This window comes from Bactrocera dorsalis, chromosome 3 (assembly GCF_023373825.1).
Source record: "Bactrocera dorsalis isolate Fly_Bdor chromosome 3, ASM2337382v1, whole genome shotgun sequence".
Classification (NCBI taxonomy): Eukaryota; Metazoa; Arthropoda; class Insecta; order Diptera; family Tephritidae; genus Bactrocera; species Bactrocera dorsalis.
In genome coordinates, this window is record NC_064305.1 from 75,088,722 (window position 1) to 75,106,888 (window position 18,167).

The window sequence follows — 18,167 nt, forward strand, 5'->3', positions numbered from 1 at the left end:
TTTTAATTTTAAAATAATTGAAATTTTTTTATATTTAAAAATAAAAATACTTCTAGTAGAAGAAAATTAAAAAAAAATAAAAAACAATTTTTTAATAAAAAAACATTTTTTTTTGCAAAATTCACACGAATGGCATCGCCCCACCTTAATATTATATAATCATATATAAATTTGTTACATTGTTGTTAATTTACTACAGCATTCAATTAGTCAATCCACGCGTCAGTCGCATTTTTTGCCTCTCAGGCGCTTTGGCATTATTCAGCTGACAAATTCATAAGAATTAATTGCTTCTATTATATTATATTAAGTACTTACACAAATAACACTGCGAGTGTGAAGTGATAAATGCGCGTGTGTAGCGAAATATAAGCAATGTCATTAATTATGAAATTATTATGTTGCAACTGGGCGATTTTGTTGTAAGCACGCTGTAATTTTTCAAAAGCCTGGTCGTTTTTCGGGGAAATCGATTTTGGGTCCAGGAAATTTTTGCATTTTTGTTGGTATTTTAGAATGCGAATATTTTTAATATTGTTATTATGACAGTTATTTTGAAAAGCCTTGGAGATTTATGTTAATTAATATTTGAATAACGAGCCGATCACTCAATGCGTGCATCCGTCAACTAAATTTTTAATTATATTATAAACAAAGGAGAAAGATTTAGTGGAAGTCTTTAATTTACTCCCGGAAGATAGGATTTCGGGTTTTTGTTTTTGATGAGCTTGGGTTGTGATCGACTTCGAATAGTCTTCGAAATTCCGGGAATAATTTGAATACCTCAACTGAAGTAGATCTTCAGAACTAATTAAACTTAAAAAAGCGCTACGAAAGCGTTTTTTCAACTGACACAATTGCTCGAAGTAAGACAGAAATTAATCAATACCATATTTTTACTTTGAAGCTCAAACCAACGGTGCTCAAGACTTTTAGACCAACGGATCGAAATAATGTCCTACCCAAAGTTCCAAAAAAAAACACAAATCCGTTTTTGTTACGAGCTGGTTAGTTGGAATGAACACCTTTTCCACCTAGAGGCCTACATAAAACCTTGCCCTACTTTGGGTTCAGCACGCAGCTGCATTGCGATTCCACGTGGAACTGATATAAGTTCATGGTACCAGAATTAAGTCTCCGGTCTGACCTCGTAACCAAAGCTGTTTCCAATTCAGATCTGGACTGGTTTGGGGCGTTTCCGTAATAGTCGGGTCTACTTAACTGGGACGGACTCGGATTTTTATGCGGCCAAGAACTGTCAACTATAACAAGTACAACCATATTATTTCGTTTATAACCTAAGAGATATTTTTGAGCTCCCTCTGGTACCAAAAGACAAAGATTTTGAGTATTTAACCTCAGATCTTGGGAATAGTAAAGAAAACCTTTTTTGAGAATAACTATCGCTAAAATAATTACTTTCCATTACGACATTCTTTCCGAGGGTTACCACAATTGTCAGTTTAAAACATATGCATATGTTACTACGAATTCAAAAGATATAACAAAATTATTAATTGAAGAAAATTGCAATTACTTACATAAGACATCGGGACCTGATTGTTGTTGTTTGTAACCATGCCGTTGCGTTTACCCAGCAATGATTGATTCATGCGATTCGTGCCGTAGTACATTTCCCAAATACTCGGCTTCTTTCGATGCCATTCCAGAATGGAATCTTTATCACCCGATTCGCCGGATTCACCGCCACTACCGTTACCGTTCGCAGCACCGGCGCCATTTGGGTTACCACCCTTGCCGCTAATTTCGGCATCTGTCGGCGGCGCTTGCAATGACTTCGCATCTAATTTGTTCAGCACGGGCTGCTGGAAAGACAAATTACGCTGCAATTGTGTTGTAGGCACATGTAAAGTGATCACATTTTGATCGTGCTCGCGTTGTCGTTGCTCCACACGATCGCGACGCGGTAACGAAGGACGTAGTTGCTGTTGAGCTATCTGAGTCGTGGGCGTTTGCAACTTTTCCGACTCTGCATAACAATCGGCGACGGGAAAGACTTCGGTAAGCGATTTGCGTTTCATTTTGAAATTCGGATCACTCGCGCAGCGTATGGAAACGATTTGTTCGCGTATACTTGATGGCACGCCATCGCGAATTGCTTCGTAGTTACCACCGACATAACCGTAATCCGATTCGATTGTACCGAGACTGTGGGTTGAGCGCCGGCGTTCGAAAGCCTTCGTCATTTTGACGATATTGTGATTGCGCACAAGACCGCTACACAGTTGGCGTATCTCCAATTCACTATGCTGATTCATGCGATCTAAATAGTTTTCTAGTTCGGTTTTCAGCGTCTTGATCATGCCCTCCAATTCGCGCGGCAATTGTTCGGTGGGTGTGGTCACACTCAATGACATATCAGGACTATGCGTTTTGGCGCTGCCACTGCGGCTGGTGTTGCCGCTCGCCTGCGAGAGCAAACGTATTTTATCGCGTACATCTTCGAGCAGTTCACGTGTGCTCTGAAAGTGCAACTGATCCTCGTAACGTTTCATATAATGATCGCCTACCGAGACGGACTTCTCCGAGACGGTGCCAGTACCAGCAACTATATCACTTTCGACATGATACGCATCATCCGGGCAGGAATTGATATATTTTGCACACTTATAATTATTCTCCTCTTCCTGCTCCTCGGTGAGAAAAGTAGGATTATCGATGCCACCAACAGCATGTAGTGACGACTTACGCGCCGACTTGCCAATACCGCCGGCTTTACGTTCGTTGACTAGCAGAAATGAGTCGAGGTCAATGTCGAGCAGCGAATCATCCACCATGTCATCGGGCCATGAACGACGTGGTTGATTGGCGGGATCGTAACCTTCCATAATGGTGGGCAATTGATGTTGCGTCACATGCGGTGGCACGCGCGTAACCAATTTATCGCCCGTCTCTACGGACGACGGCGTTTGCAGGTACGCAAGATGATGATGATGGTGATGATGATGTGCCTGTACAAATGCAGCGATGTGTTCATGCGAACTCAGACTTGGAAAATTCTTTAAATGACGATCGAGATTCTCTATGCTAGTCTCGAGTATGCGCAGATTCTCGCTGAAGTGCTGTGAGTTGGCATACTCATCGGAGGTCTGTCGTTGTAATAAGAACTGTAAGCTAGCCGGTATTTTATCCACGCCGAAGGCAGTCTCTGCGACTGCCTGAGACTTACGTCCAGCCTTGTTGTTGCCACGCCGCGCCACTACGGCCGCCGCAGACTCATCCTCTGCATCGCCATCACAATCATCCCCACCGTCCAGCTCACTACAACCCGCAATACCACTTTCACCATTGCGACTTGCCACCGCTGTCGCGTTGCGTCGTCCGTAACAACGTTTTGTTGCGCCACCACCTTTACTACTCATTTCGTTTGTTGTTTGATTACTTTTGCTATTATCACCACTATTGGCGTTGCCTTTTGTATTCGTACACTCGGAACGTGCACTTTTACTAGCCTTACCAGCGCCCCCGTTAGCACCAGCACCCGTGCGACTCACGTCTAGGATATCTATAACCGGTTCGCAATAGATATGCTCGTCCAGTGAATATGTAGAGCAAACGTTCGAACTGTAGTAACCGGACGAGCCGCTTTTGTCCGTCGAATAGTGCGACTGATGTGAACTGGTGCGTCCGCGACGCTCGACGCTACCACTCTGTGCCGACTTAGTATCGCCACTTTTTGACGTTTGGCTGACTTTGCCGTTGCCGTTGCCCCGTGTCGGCGTCGCCACCGCTGCCGTCGCAGTCGTCGCTGGCGTGGTCGTTTCGTTGTGTTCGGCTGCGCTTACACTGGACGAGGTTGTTGTTGTTGTAATTGTTGAACTGGTTGACTGTTTCTTGACGCGCACGGCTGCACCCGGTGCCGTGGCGGTTGCTTTTGGCACGGCTGTTGTCGGCTTAGCCTTTGCTGTTGCAGCTGTTGGCGTCTTCGCGGCCGTTACCACTCTGAAAGGCGCTGTGCTAGTAACGTCGCTGGCGACTAGTAAACTGGCGTAACCATCATTGCTGTTCGCATAGTTTAGTCCGTTTTTAGTAGCTATATGGCTATTGGTGGTGGTGGTGTTGTTGTTGCTTTTGCTATTGCTGTTATTTATCGGCTTGGTGTTGGCTATATTCGTAGTAGCGTTACTTTTGTTACTGCTAAGACTATTACTACTATTGCTGTGGTTGTTACTATTATTGTTGTTGTTGTTGTTACTGTGTTTGTTGCTAATGGCATTGGTGGTCATCATTATTGTCTTACTGCTGCTGCTGTTGTTGTTTTTGTTGTATTTATTGTAACTGGCACTGTTGTTGTTGTTGCTGTTGCTGTTATTATTATTATAGCCGCTTTCGTTGTTGCCGCTCAGCTGTTGGTGGTTATGGCCATTTTGCAGTAATTTGTCCGCGCGTCCACTGCTGTTGACTGCCAATGGCATTGAATTCGCATTGCCAACACTGGAAAATAAACAAAAACAACAACAAATTAATGAAAAGCAAGAAAAAAACAAACGCAAAATGAAGTGAAAATGTTGAAAAGGGAAATTTATTTTAGCCAAGTTAGTAGCTCACAAGTTGCTGTGTGTGCGCTTGACTATTTGCAATTTCGATTCACACACGCTCACACTTGCAATGCAATTTTTTTTATCTGTTTACAAAAACACACGCTATCGAGTTAGCTACTAAATTTACAGCGCATGTGGCAATAGCTGTGTGGCAACATGAAAAGTGGGCCAAACCACATGTGTCTTCGAGGCTGTCAAATGGACATTCTGGCTGCATTTAGTAGTCTGCTCCATTGCCATTGAAACTGCCTCGTTTGCCCAATGGATAAAAATAGAAAGTGACAGGCATTTAGTGTTGGCCATTTGTTGTATTGATTAAAAAACATGGGCGATTGATATGTTTTTTGTGAGAAAATAAGTTTTAGCGCCAGCAAAAACCGTTTGGCACAAGTGAGAGCTCATTAAGTTTGCAACAAATATGGTTTTGATTTTATTTTCACCTTCACTGTGGTCTTTATGTATATTTAATGTAAGCAATAGCCACAAAGGATGCCCTGGTTGGTCATTATTCGAATGCCCTTGAAGGCGTTTGGAGAAATATTAAAATATATTTTTTTATATTGTTGTTGCATTATAATATATAAGTAATTTTCCATTAGTTTGCATTGCTGTTGATATAGTGGTGCTACGTTTGGCTTTAGTGCTCGCAATCATTCTAATGTAGGCCTTCAGTGCAGTTCAATATTTATGCTTAAGAATACATAATATTTCTTTTGAAATAATATTTTGGAATATCTGAAGGAAAAGTAAATGGTAGTAGGTTACCCCAAACGTGTCATCCTAACACTCAACCATTGTTTCTTAGGAGTTAAGTAAAGAAAGAATACGACTTTATCTCCAATAAAGTTTCAATTACCTCTAAAAGTCTTCACTTTTGGGATTTTTTATGATTTTATGACTATGCGATAACCATTTCCAAGTATCGATCTAACTTAGGAAAGTTCTAGGCTAAGCAAGCAACGGTTAGAGCTCATTAAGTACTACGAAACCATTTGGAGCTCCTCCAATACCATTATACTTGTGAAGCATAGATTAAAAAATTACTTTACCGCCAAGTATCATGCATTCACCAAATCCCTTGTCTGTAAAATGTTCTACATTAGACCTTACCAGACCACTGCAGTGCAGGAAAGTCTTATTGTTATGGCAAGGTGAGTTCTCACAATAAGGAATATATTTATATATACGGATAGCTTAGCGACTTTGAAATCACTGAAGTATCTTAAAGTTTTGTCAAAGATAGTAAAAAATTCCTTGATCTCTTAGTGGATCTAACATTCTATTTCACGATCACTGAAGTCTCTTAAAGTTTTGTTAAATATATTAAAGAATGTCTTGATCCCTTAGTCGATCTAACATTATTTTTCACAATAAACCTGCAATGAGATCCAGTGCATAGTAATATCCCTGCTAACTGTGAAGCAGATAAACTAAGCAAAGCAGACCCTACCCTACAATTAGACTCCGAGTAGCTATATAATCGAAAATAACATATTTAAACTTTAGCTGAGTCTCGGTGCAGTCAATCCCTGACTTGCTCAACAAGCAGGCAAACGTGGCATGAATGGAATATGGATCGCACATGCCGACTATTAAAAATAAATATTAAAATTGAATATTAAAAATTCAAAAGAAATGCGATAAGAGTTCTAGTAGAAGTGCTGAGAGGTAACTGTTTAATTATTATATATGTCCAAGGTGCATATATAATGACTATTGTAGAAGCTGTTAGGAGGTAGAAGCAAGGAGATTGTAAAACATCTTCTATCCGTAAGGTAAGGTTTTATGCAGAAAAAAATCTCAACTATCGGTTGAGACTTGCTGGATACCTTTTCAGAAGTTGCACAAACAAAACTTTTTGTATTGATGAGCTGCATTAGAAGCACGAGGTGATTCAGAGAGAAGACAATAGAGCGAGGGAATATTAGTCCCACATTTAGCACAATGGGTCTCCTAAATTCCAAGGTGCGGCGTCAAACAGCCACTCCACCATCCTAACTATTTTGCCTCAGTCTAAGTGGAGTTTTAGGTTGGAAATTGTTGTTGGATAAGCCAATTGCTTTCAGAATGTGTCTTACATGTCTGATTAACCTAAAATGGTAAGATTATTTGCAATAAGTCGAAATGCTGATTCATTTAGAAGTATAAAGAAAAATATCCATACATATATTAGAATTATAGGAACGTAAAGAGTTCAGAATGTGAAAAATCTTCATAAAGAGGAACAAAATGCTGTTCATTTAGACCATTGAGAAGGAACGATGTTTTTAGGTTTGAAAAATCGTATACTTTAAAAAGTAGTAGTTTTTTTATATTTTTAGCATAATTTTTATATAGTATATATATAATATAGTTAATATATATATAGGTAAGGTTTTTGTGTTTAGAAGAGAAGAGAAACAGAATATTGTGCCTTCCATTTTCTCTTCAATCACAGCATAGACAGTAGGCATAGAAGGTAATGAGAGGATTATGGGTTTTCTAAGGCTCTCTGGAAAATATTTTAATTAAGAAGTGTATATTGGGAAGCTAATAAAATTTGATAATAACATGGGGTCTGATCAACATTTTAGATTGTGGGATTTTTAATACATTTTAAGCTGAATAACTATTAAAAAATGTAATAGTATGAAGAGCCAAGGTGAAGTGAGTTAGATTTAATTATTTTGGGTAACTTATAAACATATTTTGATACCATAATTCCAATTTTCATTGATATTTCTCACCTTAAATATCAGTAGTTTCAAAAAAAATATTATTAAAGTTTTTATATATTACATTTCATGGTATATAACAAAAATTTATGTATTTTTCTTTTCCAAAATCGTTTTTTAAGTCTTTTTATTCAGAGTCTTGTTTTCACCAAAATCATTTATACAAGAAAAATCGTCTTCAAACACGCTTAAACTCCGCGCACAACCTCGACATATACAACGTAGCAAAGTTTCACTTTCGCTTTTGCTTTTGCATCATCTTAAGCGCGCAAGCGTCGACCGTAGCTGCAAGAGCGTGCCATCCACAGCAAACAACAACAACAACAATTTGAAAATTGCAAAACAGAGAATTTCGGATATGCACTTTAAAAGTAACAAGTAAATATCAGCGCTGCGCCTGCGCCATGCACGATTTATGCGCGAACAAATGAGCGTTTTGGAACCTTTGAGAAAATTCCGTTAATCGTTGAAACACATACAAACACACACAGACATATAGTCGCGAAAACCAAAAGCGCTAATAAAGCAAATACAAAAAATCGTAACAGAAGTTAACGGCATTCGATTGCGACATTCGCACTAAACTCGTTCTAAGTCAAACAGGATTGTGGCGTAAATAACGGTTTTTGGTATGAAAACTTAAGTAACCGCGCGCCATAGTTAGCACAAGTATGTAAGTAAGTCAAGAGGCAAATGCCACAATTAGTCTACGACTCTTGACTGGTCTGTGCGCTAAGTGGCCAGCGGCCAGCGTTTGGCCGCCGCGTGCCTGGCCCGCCGCGCAAGAAAAAAAAAACGTCAACAAAATCTAATGCGAAAATAACAACAAAAACACAGCGCGTGCACCGGTGCGGCACGTCAAATTGTGACGCAGCGACGTCAGCGGCGGCGGCGACAGCGTTTGCTGACAGCAATGAAAGTGGTTTGACATGACTTCTTATGGCTTTGGCATTTTGTCATGCCACATCCGTGAGGCAGCTGTAGAATACACATGTGTAAATATAGTATGCAGCAAGAACGGTTTTATGCCGAGGAAATGTGGTCTTCTATGCAATTCTTGTTTTTCCGTCCACTTTTGTATGAATGTATGTATAGTACACCACTTAAGTCATACATACCACGCCCCTCGCTTGTCATTGAGTTGGTTTGGTGTTGTTTTTTGCATGTAGCGCATGCGCGTGCACTCTCATGTGACGCTGTGTTGCAAGAATATTAGCATTGCGCAAATTGCTAACACAAATAACATTTATAGAAGCAATAAAAGTATTACAAAGTAATAATAAAAATGTTGTAACTCATATTTACGTTTGTTGTTGTTTTCTAATTTTATTTACTACCCATGCATGCAAAAGTCTGGTGTTATTTAGTCGAAATGGCATAGGTGTGCATTCGAGCGCATCCCCAGCGACTGCCAATATAGGCTTATTCGACGCTAGTTTGCTATGCTCTTCAGCATTTGCCTTGCACCCCCGTGTTCTGTATTGGCAGATTAGCTAATTAGCATGTGCTTGCTGGCGGCAAGGCTGAGCTAGATTTCTTTGGAAGTAAATATAGAGATGTGTACATGACTCACGGTCGCGTCAAAGGCGGTCAGTTATTAAATGAAATATTTGCAAATAAATTATTATGGAGAAATCATAGTTGAGCTAAAATGACTTCTTTTTCTTTACTGACGTAGAAACCGCTTACGCGAGCAGTACTTTACATACAATAAATTTAAAGATTTTGAGATAGATCATGCTTATTAGGTGCCAAAACTGTTAATGAAAGATATTTTTAATTATAATTATATTTTTAGTTATAATTTCTAACTTAAATGGCTTCAAAAAAATTAAATTATGACCATACAGACAATTTTTCAAAAGTTCTGTTGCCTACATTTCGGCGCATTGACAAAATAAGCTGTTCCAAAAGCTTGTGAAATTAATTTCTTTTTAAAATGTGTTTTAATTTTTTAATTTTTTTTTAAATATTTAAAAATTAAGCAGCCGTTGCCTACATTTCGGCGCATTTATGCAATAAGTTGATTGATTTGAGTTCAGTTGCCTACATTACGGCATATTGACAAAACATCCTGTCCCAAATGCTTGGGAAATTAATTTATTTGTTATAATGTATTTTAATTCTTACAAATTATTTAAATAGTTAATAACTAGGCAATCGTTGCCTACATTTTGGCGCATTTATAAAGAAAATAGGCGGATTTTGAAAGATTGACAAGAATAATGACATTAAAGAAAAATGTTAAAAATACTTGACAAACTTGAAATTTTTTTAATATGAAACACATGACTTTCTTTTATAAAAGATTTAGAAAATCGCGTTTTCGAATATTTGAGTTATCATTTTATAGACATGTATATAAATGATGAGTTTGATTTTGCAATTAGCATTCTAATATCTCAAAATGTCTCCAAAGAAGTTTAAGTAAAGCTTAGAGTTGAAAATACTTCTTATGTTATAATATTTTCAGAGTTGCCACCTGTTTCAAATTGTTTTCAGCAAAACTTATAAATTTACCGATTATAAAACCCGACTAGGAAGCTGAATATATATTTTTTTCATTAAGCGTTGCCACCTGTTTACAAAATTAAAAAAAAAAATATTGTGCAATAAAATTCCCAAGATTACTATTTTACAACATAATGCTTACAATAACCTTAAATGAGTTTTTTAAAATCTATTTCTTCATTATTTTTTCCAATAAAATTACTCTGCTGTATCTCAACAGGTGCAGATAATTAGTAGTTATTACTTTTAGTTATATTTATGGCTATATGGTAATGAGTACTTTAAAGAGGAAGGTATTATTTTTTAAAGGTATAAGTAGTTGCAACGTACTTAAGCTTTTGAGTCTGTAAGATTTAAAGTAATAGCATTAAATAATAAATTGGATTATGCGCCTAAATGTAGGCAACTTCTTCAATTAAATATAATTTTACATGTAAAAATGAACTCTGCGAATAAATGTTTTGATAAGAAAAATGATTAAAAATTTCAAATATGAAAACTGCATATAGTGATGTGCCCAAATATAGGCCACGTTTTCAATTAAATAAAACTCTAAGCCTTTAAATAGGCGACTTAACAAGCAAAATTGGTAAAAAAACGAAATATAAAAATTATGTGAAAATAGAGAATTAGTTAAAAAAAAATTGCATATATATATTTAAGATATTTTACCGAGACAAAAAAACATTAAAAATGTAAGGTAATAAAATTAAATTTCAATTGAAAGTAATCAAAGCAAAAAAAATTAATAAAAAAAAATTACTAACAAATGTAAAACAATAAAATATATAAAATAAAACATTTGGCAAATAACTAAACGAAAATTAATCATAATTAACATAAAATTAATTGATACAAAAAATTTCTCACAACTTGCCACACTGTCAAACAGCACCAGCGGCTCCTCAATTGTGCGTCACGCACTTCTTGTCAGCAACTAACAAGCAACGACAACTGGCCCACTATATGATAGTTAGGCACAAACATACATACATACACACATATATACTAAGATGTATGTAAAGTAAATATATTAAGTCACTTTCAATTACTTCTTTTTCAGGCTGCTCACCGAAGCGTTAAAGGAGGGGTGCCTGCCTGCCATGCGTCAAACAGTAAACAAGCACCGTTGTATCTGCCTATCGTCAAAGGTGGTTAAGACCGTAATTTGTTAACTGATCCAACCGCAAGGTTAACTATTTATTACGCAATTAGTTTTTCAACGCTTGCCAACTTTGGGTAGGAGTACTACTAACAGCGCCCAAGGCAGCTTAACAGTTTTTAAGATTTAATCAATTAAAAAATGAAATTTATATGCAATTATATGAGTTTATGAGATAATTAAGAGAAAATTTGCAGCATAAAAGTATCCGTGTAAATTAACTTACATATGTATATATTAGTAGGTGTATAATTAAGTCGGAAACAACAAGGAACCTTTGGTACGAAATTTCGAAAGTTGTAAAGCATCTATGGTTATATTAGTGAATAATATTCGTCAAAACCCCTAACCCCTTTATTTCTACCACTTGTTGTTGAACTAACGTATTTTAGGTTTTGAAAATGATGGACTCAAGTAGTGTTCGAATAAATATTTCACGAGGTTTTTTAGTAAGAATGGATATGACGAATATGGTGAGGTGGTTCTTGGGGATACTTCGGAAAATTTCGCTTTTTATATTTTACAACTCTATCTTCATCAAAAATAATATGGCTGTTAAATAGCGTTGAGCAATACCAAAAGCTCCGTCAGGATCGGGAAGAACCTCTCCGAGCCATTCGATACCAAACGAGGTTTCAGACAAGGCGACTCCCTATCGTGTGACTTCTTCAATCTATTGCTGGAGAAAATAATTCGAGCTGCAGAGCTGAATCGAGAAGGCATAATCTCTTATAAGAGTGGACAGCTACTGGCGTATGCCGATAATATTGATATCATTGACCTCAACTACCGCACCGTTAGTTCTGCTTTCTTCAGGCTGGATAAAGAAGCGAAACACTTGGATCTGGTAGTGAACAAGGGCAAAACGGAATATCTTCTGTCATCGAACAAAAAGTCGTCGCACTCGCGACTAGACTCCCACGTCACTGTTGACAGTCATAACTTCGAAATCCAACGAAAAATAATTCTTGCCAGCAGAGATAAAGCGTTCTCTCGACGCACAAAAACAAAACTCTGTAAGTCGCTCATGGACGATAATAACATCTGATGAATCGATCAATCGTGATCAGTCGATGGAAATTAAATAAAAAATAATTATTAAAACTCAAGCAATAAATTTGTGAAAATCGAAAATATCTGCAAATTTATTGCAAAGAAAATATGTACTATAATTTAATAAGAATCTAGTGAAACTTACTAAACTTATTTCTTGCTATTATTTGCTTATAATTACATACATACCGTAATTGTATGCTAGGTGTACTCACAAATTTATTATTTAAAAATTGGCAGTTGGCCTTCAGCCGAAAAAAGGAGGTCAGTTAAATCTAGTGCGTCGTGTCAGTCATCGCATTTTGCTGCCATTTAGACCCATGCTAGTTCTTTGATTAGGCAATGAATTAAAAACGAATTTGTTAGTGGCCAAATTGCGCAAATACGCCATTGAGCGGAGTGGGTGGATGAGCGCATGCGCAAACACAGAAGCAAACGCATATTCGCACATACAAAAAGTAGTTTCTACACAACATTAATTGGGACTAACAGCAATGACGTTTTATTAAAGATATATATCTTCATATATATACTTGAAATTATCTAGATATGTAGCCGCTTGCAACTCAAACAGCAAGTGAGCTATCAAATTGTGCGATCTAATCGCTTGGCGGCGCGTCCACCATGAAATATTTAATGAAAATTAGCCAAACCAAGGTGTAACCTTCTGCAAACAAATTTATATAAAATTTACTAAGTTTTACTAATGTGCACTTGCTTACTTTAGTTGCTTAGCAGAAGTACATGCATACATACAAACATACAAGTACTTGCTTAACTAAGTGTGTAGTTAAGTTTATTTTTTATTTTTTTCATGTCTTGTATTTTTTATTGTTTTTTTGTTGGCCGCTGGAGGCTGAATTCCAGTAATTGCCACAAATTCGTTAGTTTTTGTTTAATCAATGTAATTTATTTTCATTTTCGCGCAGCATTGAAGCTACTAATTTTCTTTGGCTGTTAGAATGATTGCTTCAAGAATTGTTTGTTTAATTTTGTGGCGCTCGTTAATACATAAATTTTTATGCTCGAATACTTGGCTTTAAGTGCTGGCATGTTGCTGCAAAAGGTCAACGCTTGTTAAGTGAAATACATAAATTTGTACGTACATGTTTGTGTGCATGTATGTACATATGTCTACAGCGCATGCGTGCATTGAATTGAAGATGCAATGAGAACTAATTGGTTTTTATTTATTTTATTTTATTTGAAAATGTCTTCTATTTTGTATGCAGTATAACGGCACATACGTTTATTTGCGTACACATACGAGTACACATTTGTAACGGCACATAGTTGGCATATTCTTTGTTATTCAACTAGTGTTTTATAGTTGAAATTGTATTATATATTATTTGTTTCACATGATTCATGTTTGTTAGCGCCAATTTGAAGTGCTGCTATGCATTTATGAGCTAGCATTTTTTGATGTTGATTATCAGCAGATTTTTAATTGCATAATTTATTATTTCAAAGTAGTTGTTGATGGTTATCAAAGCGATGGAAAATGCTTAATACAATATATGAAATTGTTAGTTACAATAAATTAACTGTTATTCGTGAGATAACACGTTCACCTTTTTCAATAAATCGATTGTGACATTCACTGTGTGGCTTGCGGCGCTGTCCTGTTGGAAACACATATTGTTCAAGTCTATACCATCCAATTCGGGCCGAAATTATTGGATTATCATTGAGTGGTAGCGATTGCCGTTCACAATGACACCAATGTCGCCAATTGACAAATGACGCCGCCGACCAATAAACCACACCAAAGCGTATTTTTTTTGGGATGCAATGGAGACTCATGGAGTACGTTGTGGATCATCTTTTGCTTATTGACGAAGTCATTCAGCCAGAAATGAACCTCATCGCTGTAGTTGATTTTTCGATGAAAATCCAGAACATCAAGTTGTTGCTTAGCCCAATTCACGAACATACAACGCTTCTGGTGGTCAAGCGGCTTCAGTTCTTGCGACAATTTGGTCTTGTAAGGATGTAGGCCAAGATCTTATCGTAAAATTCGCCACAACGCCGTCACAGAGATGAGAGACTGATTTGGGTTTTCTCAATTGATGCTATAGCGGCAGCCATATTCTCGACACAACGGCCACTTCTTTGTCTCAACGGCACGGAAACATATCGCACTATGCCTGTGGATTCATATTTTTCCACTAGATGCTCAATTGTTGGTCTGACAGGACGATTGTGACGACCATAAATTGGCCGTAGTGCACTTAAAGTTGAAGCCACTGATTCCGAATTTTGGTAGTAAATTTTAATAATTTTGAGTCGTTGTTGGATCGTATACCTTTCCATGATGAAATGGCAAACCTTATTGAAGAAAAATGTCAAAAGAGCGGGAATTTTCGTGCGTAATATTCAAATTTCCGTTAATTTTTGAACACACCTGCTATATTCTAAAATCTATAATTATTATTTCTTCAATTAGAACATAATAATGGACAGTTTCATGAAAGATTGCGATGCTGATCTCATATATAAAAAACAGGGACCGTAACTCTTATGACTTTTATCGAAAAAATCAAAAAATAAGAGTTATTTTTGATTTTTATATATTTAGATCAAAAATAAAAGTTATATTTGATTTTTATTTTTTATATCAAAAAATAAGAGTTATTTTTGATTTTTATTTTTTTTTTATCAGTAATAAAAATCAATTCAAAATTTTTATTTATTTATTTTTTGCTGTTATTATAACCGTACACCTTAGTTTTACTTTAAAGCTTAACAGAGATTAAGAAACATATTATGTCACAAATTTTGAATTGATTTTTATTATTGATTTAAAAATATAAAAATCAAAAATAATCCTTATTTTTTGATCTAAAAAAATAAAAATCAAAAATAACTTTTATTTTTGATCTAAATATATAAAAATCAAAATTTAAAAATCATACAATATTTCGCATATAGTTCACCTAAAAATCATGATGGTGTAATCAAAACTTTTCTACGATGTTCCTTTATGTATGATTTTTTTTATTAAAAATTGTAAAATAACTCTTATTTCCGGTCCCTGATAAAAAATGAAACAGAATCACTTCTCTATAGTTTATTTAGTGGTCAGGGGTCAACTTTATAGATTTCAAGAAGAGTTACCTTTGTATGCGGTTCGAGAAATGGGTAAAAAAGGAAGTGGAACTGGGAAATATGTAAATAGCCAGAGCTTTGTGGAACAGCTGAAGATAGAGGCTAGAAAAGAAGCAAGAGTTAACTTTTTTGATTTGAAAAGAAAAAATTTCATTAAAATAATGATTTTCATTATTTCCTGGAATTAGAAGACGTCTGAATAATAGTATATCAAGATGACGTCATTGACATAGTTCAGCGAATTAAAAGACAGCGTATACGCTGGCTAGGTCATGTTGTCCGGATGGATGAAAGCACTCCAGCTCTGAAAGTATTCGACGCACTACCCGCCCCGGGAAGGAGAGGAAGAGAAAGACCTCTACTCCGGTGGAAGGACCAAGTGGAGAAGGACCTGGCCTCGCTTGGAATATCCAATTGGCGCCACGTAGCGAAGAGAAGAAACGACTGGCGCGCTGTTGTTGACTCGGCTATAATCGCGTAAGCGGTGTCTACGCCAGTAAAGAAGAAGAAGAAGATGACTGGAGAAATATCTAAGAGATAGAGAGATAGGGAGATAGAGGCTTCTTACAGGTAGAAGACGTAGAAGCAAGATGTCGTTTATCGAAATTCTGGTAGATGTCATAAAAGGGTTTCCATGTAATCTGATAAATACTCAGACCAACAGTTGTAGAAGCACAAGGCTACCAAACCGTTATAATAGCTTTCGGAAAAGACTCAAAAACATGACTTTTAATTTTTTGGAAACAGAATTAAAGGCACTAACTATTCTATCATAAGATTCTGGCTACTTTATGAACCGAAAATGACGGGTGTAAGAAACTGTCGCAGCTCAGTAAGGTCATAATTAGTTGAATATAAACTTGCTGGCTTGTTAGTTCGAAAAAATGACTGCCGAAAATACACTTAAAGAGTATTCTGCTCACGTATAGAATACAGAGAATAAATATAAAATATATAAGTATACAGTTGTTGTTGTCGAATGCATAGCAAATTACATTTGCCCGGTAATTTGAAGCAAACCAAGGAGAGGCTCAACTACTAAGCTGCTTTTCGAGGCTGTGAACTAAATTTGTTCATATGTACTTGTATTTAAAGCAAATAAATATCCGCTGGTTAAACAAATTATTATGACTAATTATAATATAATGCCTGCGGAGGCAACGGAAAATAAAGATGTTTATGACCACGGAGAAACATTAATTTGTCTACATTTCGCAGTGGGGCATAAACAGATATAAATATGAGCTTATTTAAAGCATATATATGTATGTGAGTATGTATGTATATATACTTATCATTAATATGTGTGAGACATAAATTTATAATTTATTTAATGTTAGATTTGGCTTTACGCCTGACAAATTCGACGTTAAAGTCATTAGGCATATTAGGCATGGCTTCGAATGCAACATGAAGAGTCACCTGCTTATTGTTTTCAAAAGTCATGCTGAAAATAAGGAAGTTGAAGGTTCATTTTAGTTGTACATATACAGTATATATGACCATAAGTGCTGCCAAGTAGCGCAAAGTTAATGCAAATTTGCACGCATGCGCATTAAAGCAATACTGCGCCACGTACGGGCTAGAGCCATTGAAGATGGCTAAAACAAAGCATAAGCACACGTGTATGCCTGTATGTATGTATGTATGTATAAATTATGCCAAAAGCATACAAGCCAAAAATGAAGCAGACAAACAGCGAAAATAAGCAAAAAGACAAACAAAATTGTTTTTAAGTTCGGCTTGCAAGCATGCGAAAAAAATTGTAAACAAAATTCCAACAGCGATGACCTTGCATTCCATCGTGGGGACGCTGAATGTCATATCAAATGGAATATTTTACGCCGTATTAACCAAAAAGAATGCCAACAAGAGAATCAGCAGCAGCAGAAACGGCAATGCGCATCAACAACAACAGTAACAACAATAAAAGCAAAATCGACAACAACATCAGGTCATTAATGATAAGTTGCAAATTACAAGTGGCAAGTGGCAAGTTGATGGTTGGCGCGAGATTGCATTTGCTGTCGTCATTGCAACGGTGCTCGTGGTTGCCCATATGCATGTAAGGTGATGCTGTGCGTGCGGCAAGGTGACCAGGTAAAATAATTGTTTACTTATTGTGGGGTCATAAATAGTCAAAATACTCATTTCGGTACTCTGTGGTTGCAGCAGAACTTGGATTTGTTTTTAAATTTGCAGTTTTAAATTTATTGTATTTATTGCATATTAATTTAAATACAGTAAAACCTTGATATTTCGAATTTAATCGCAAGGAAAATAAATAAAAGATGATAATACTACAATCAGCTAATTCTCAATTGGAACTTAATTAACAATAGATTAAGATCACTGTGGAACTCTGTAAAATATACTTCGTACATATCTCTCTAAATTTACCTCTTGGTTGTAACAATGAGGATGAGGCAATTAGTTAATTGATATATTGATATAATTAGCTAATTGACAATTAGTACATAATTTCCAACATTTTATATTAATTATGGATATCATTGAGAAATTACCTTCACTTTTAAATCTACCAACTAACTTCCTTCCTGCTGAAAACGCTGGAGTGAAAATCTTTGATGCGTCCATTAGGGCCGCAGGGCCTCTAGAAGCTTATCCAAGGCGCCACTCGCACATACGAACGGCAGATCAGTAGGCACTGCACTCCAAACACTGGTATTTAATATCGAAAGGGCTCTTGAATATAAGGAATACGCTCTTGGAGCATTCTTGGACATTTCTGGAGCGTTCAACAACGTCTCTACGGAATCTATTCTGAATAGTATTCAGTCAATAGGTATTGATCCTGCTATACAACGCTGGATCAGAAGCCTTTTGACCTTTAGATGGATAAAAGCAGAATGAAACGAACTAAAATGACCAAGGAAGTCAGTCGAGGTACTACTCCGCAAAATGGAGTGCTATCTCCGCTTTTATAGACATTAGTGTTGAATAAAGTACAAAATAACTTGGAAGCCAAAGCGCCTAAGATAAGGGGCATAAGCGGACAATATTTCCACCTTAATAACGGGTAGGTGTCTACAG

The 18,167-nt window shown here is 36.5% G+C and overlaps 1 protein-coding gene across 2 annotated transcripts in view; it reads right to left on the minus strand.

The window, feature by feature from the left end:
- LOC105229187 (uncharacterized) overlaps window positions 1-18,167 on the minus strand; it is a 226,675-nt gene that overhangs the window by 37,143 nt on the left and 171,365 nt on the right. For both annotated transcript variants that reach the window (XM_049453426.1, XM_049453425.1), the window contains one exon: window positions 1,542-4,455. In XM_049453426.1, coding sequence (XP_049309383.1) covers window positions 1,542-4,455 — 2,914 coding nt within the window. The remainder of the gene's footprint in view (window positions 1-1,541; window positions 4,456-18,167) is intronic.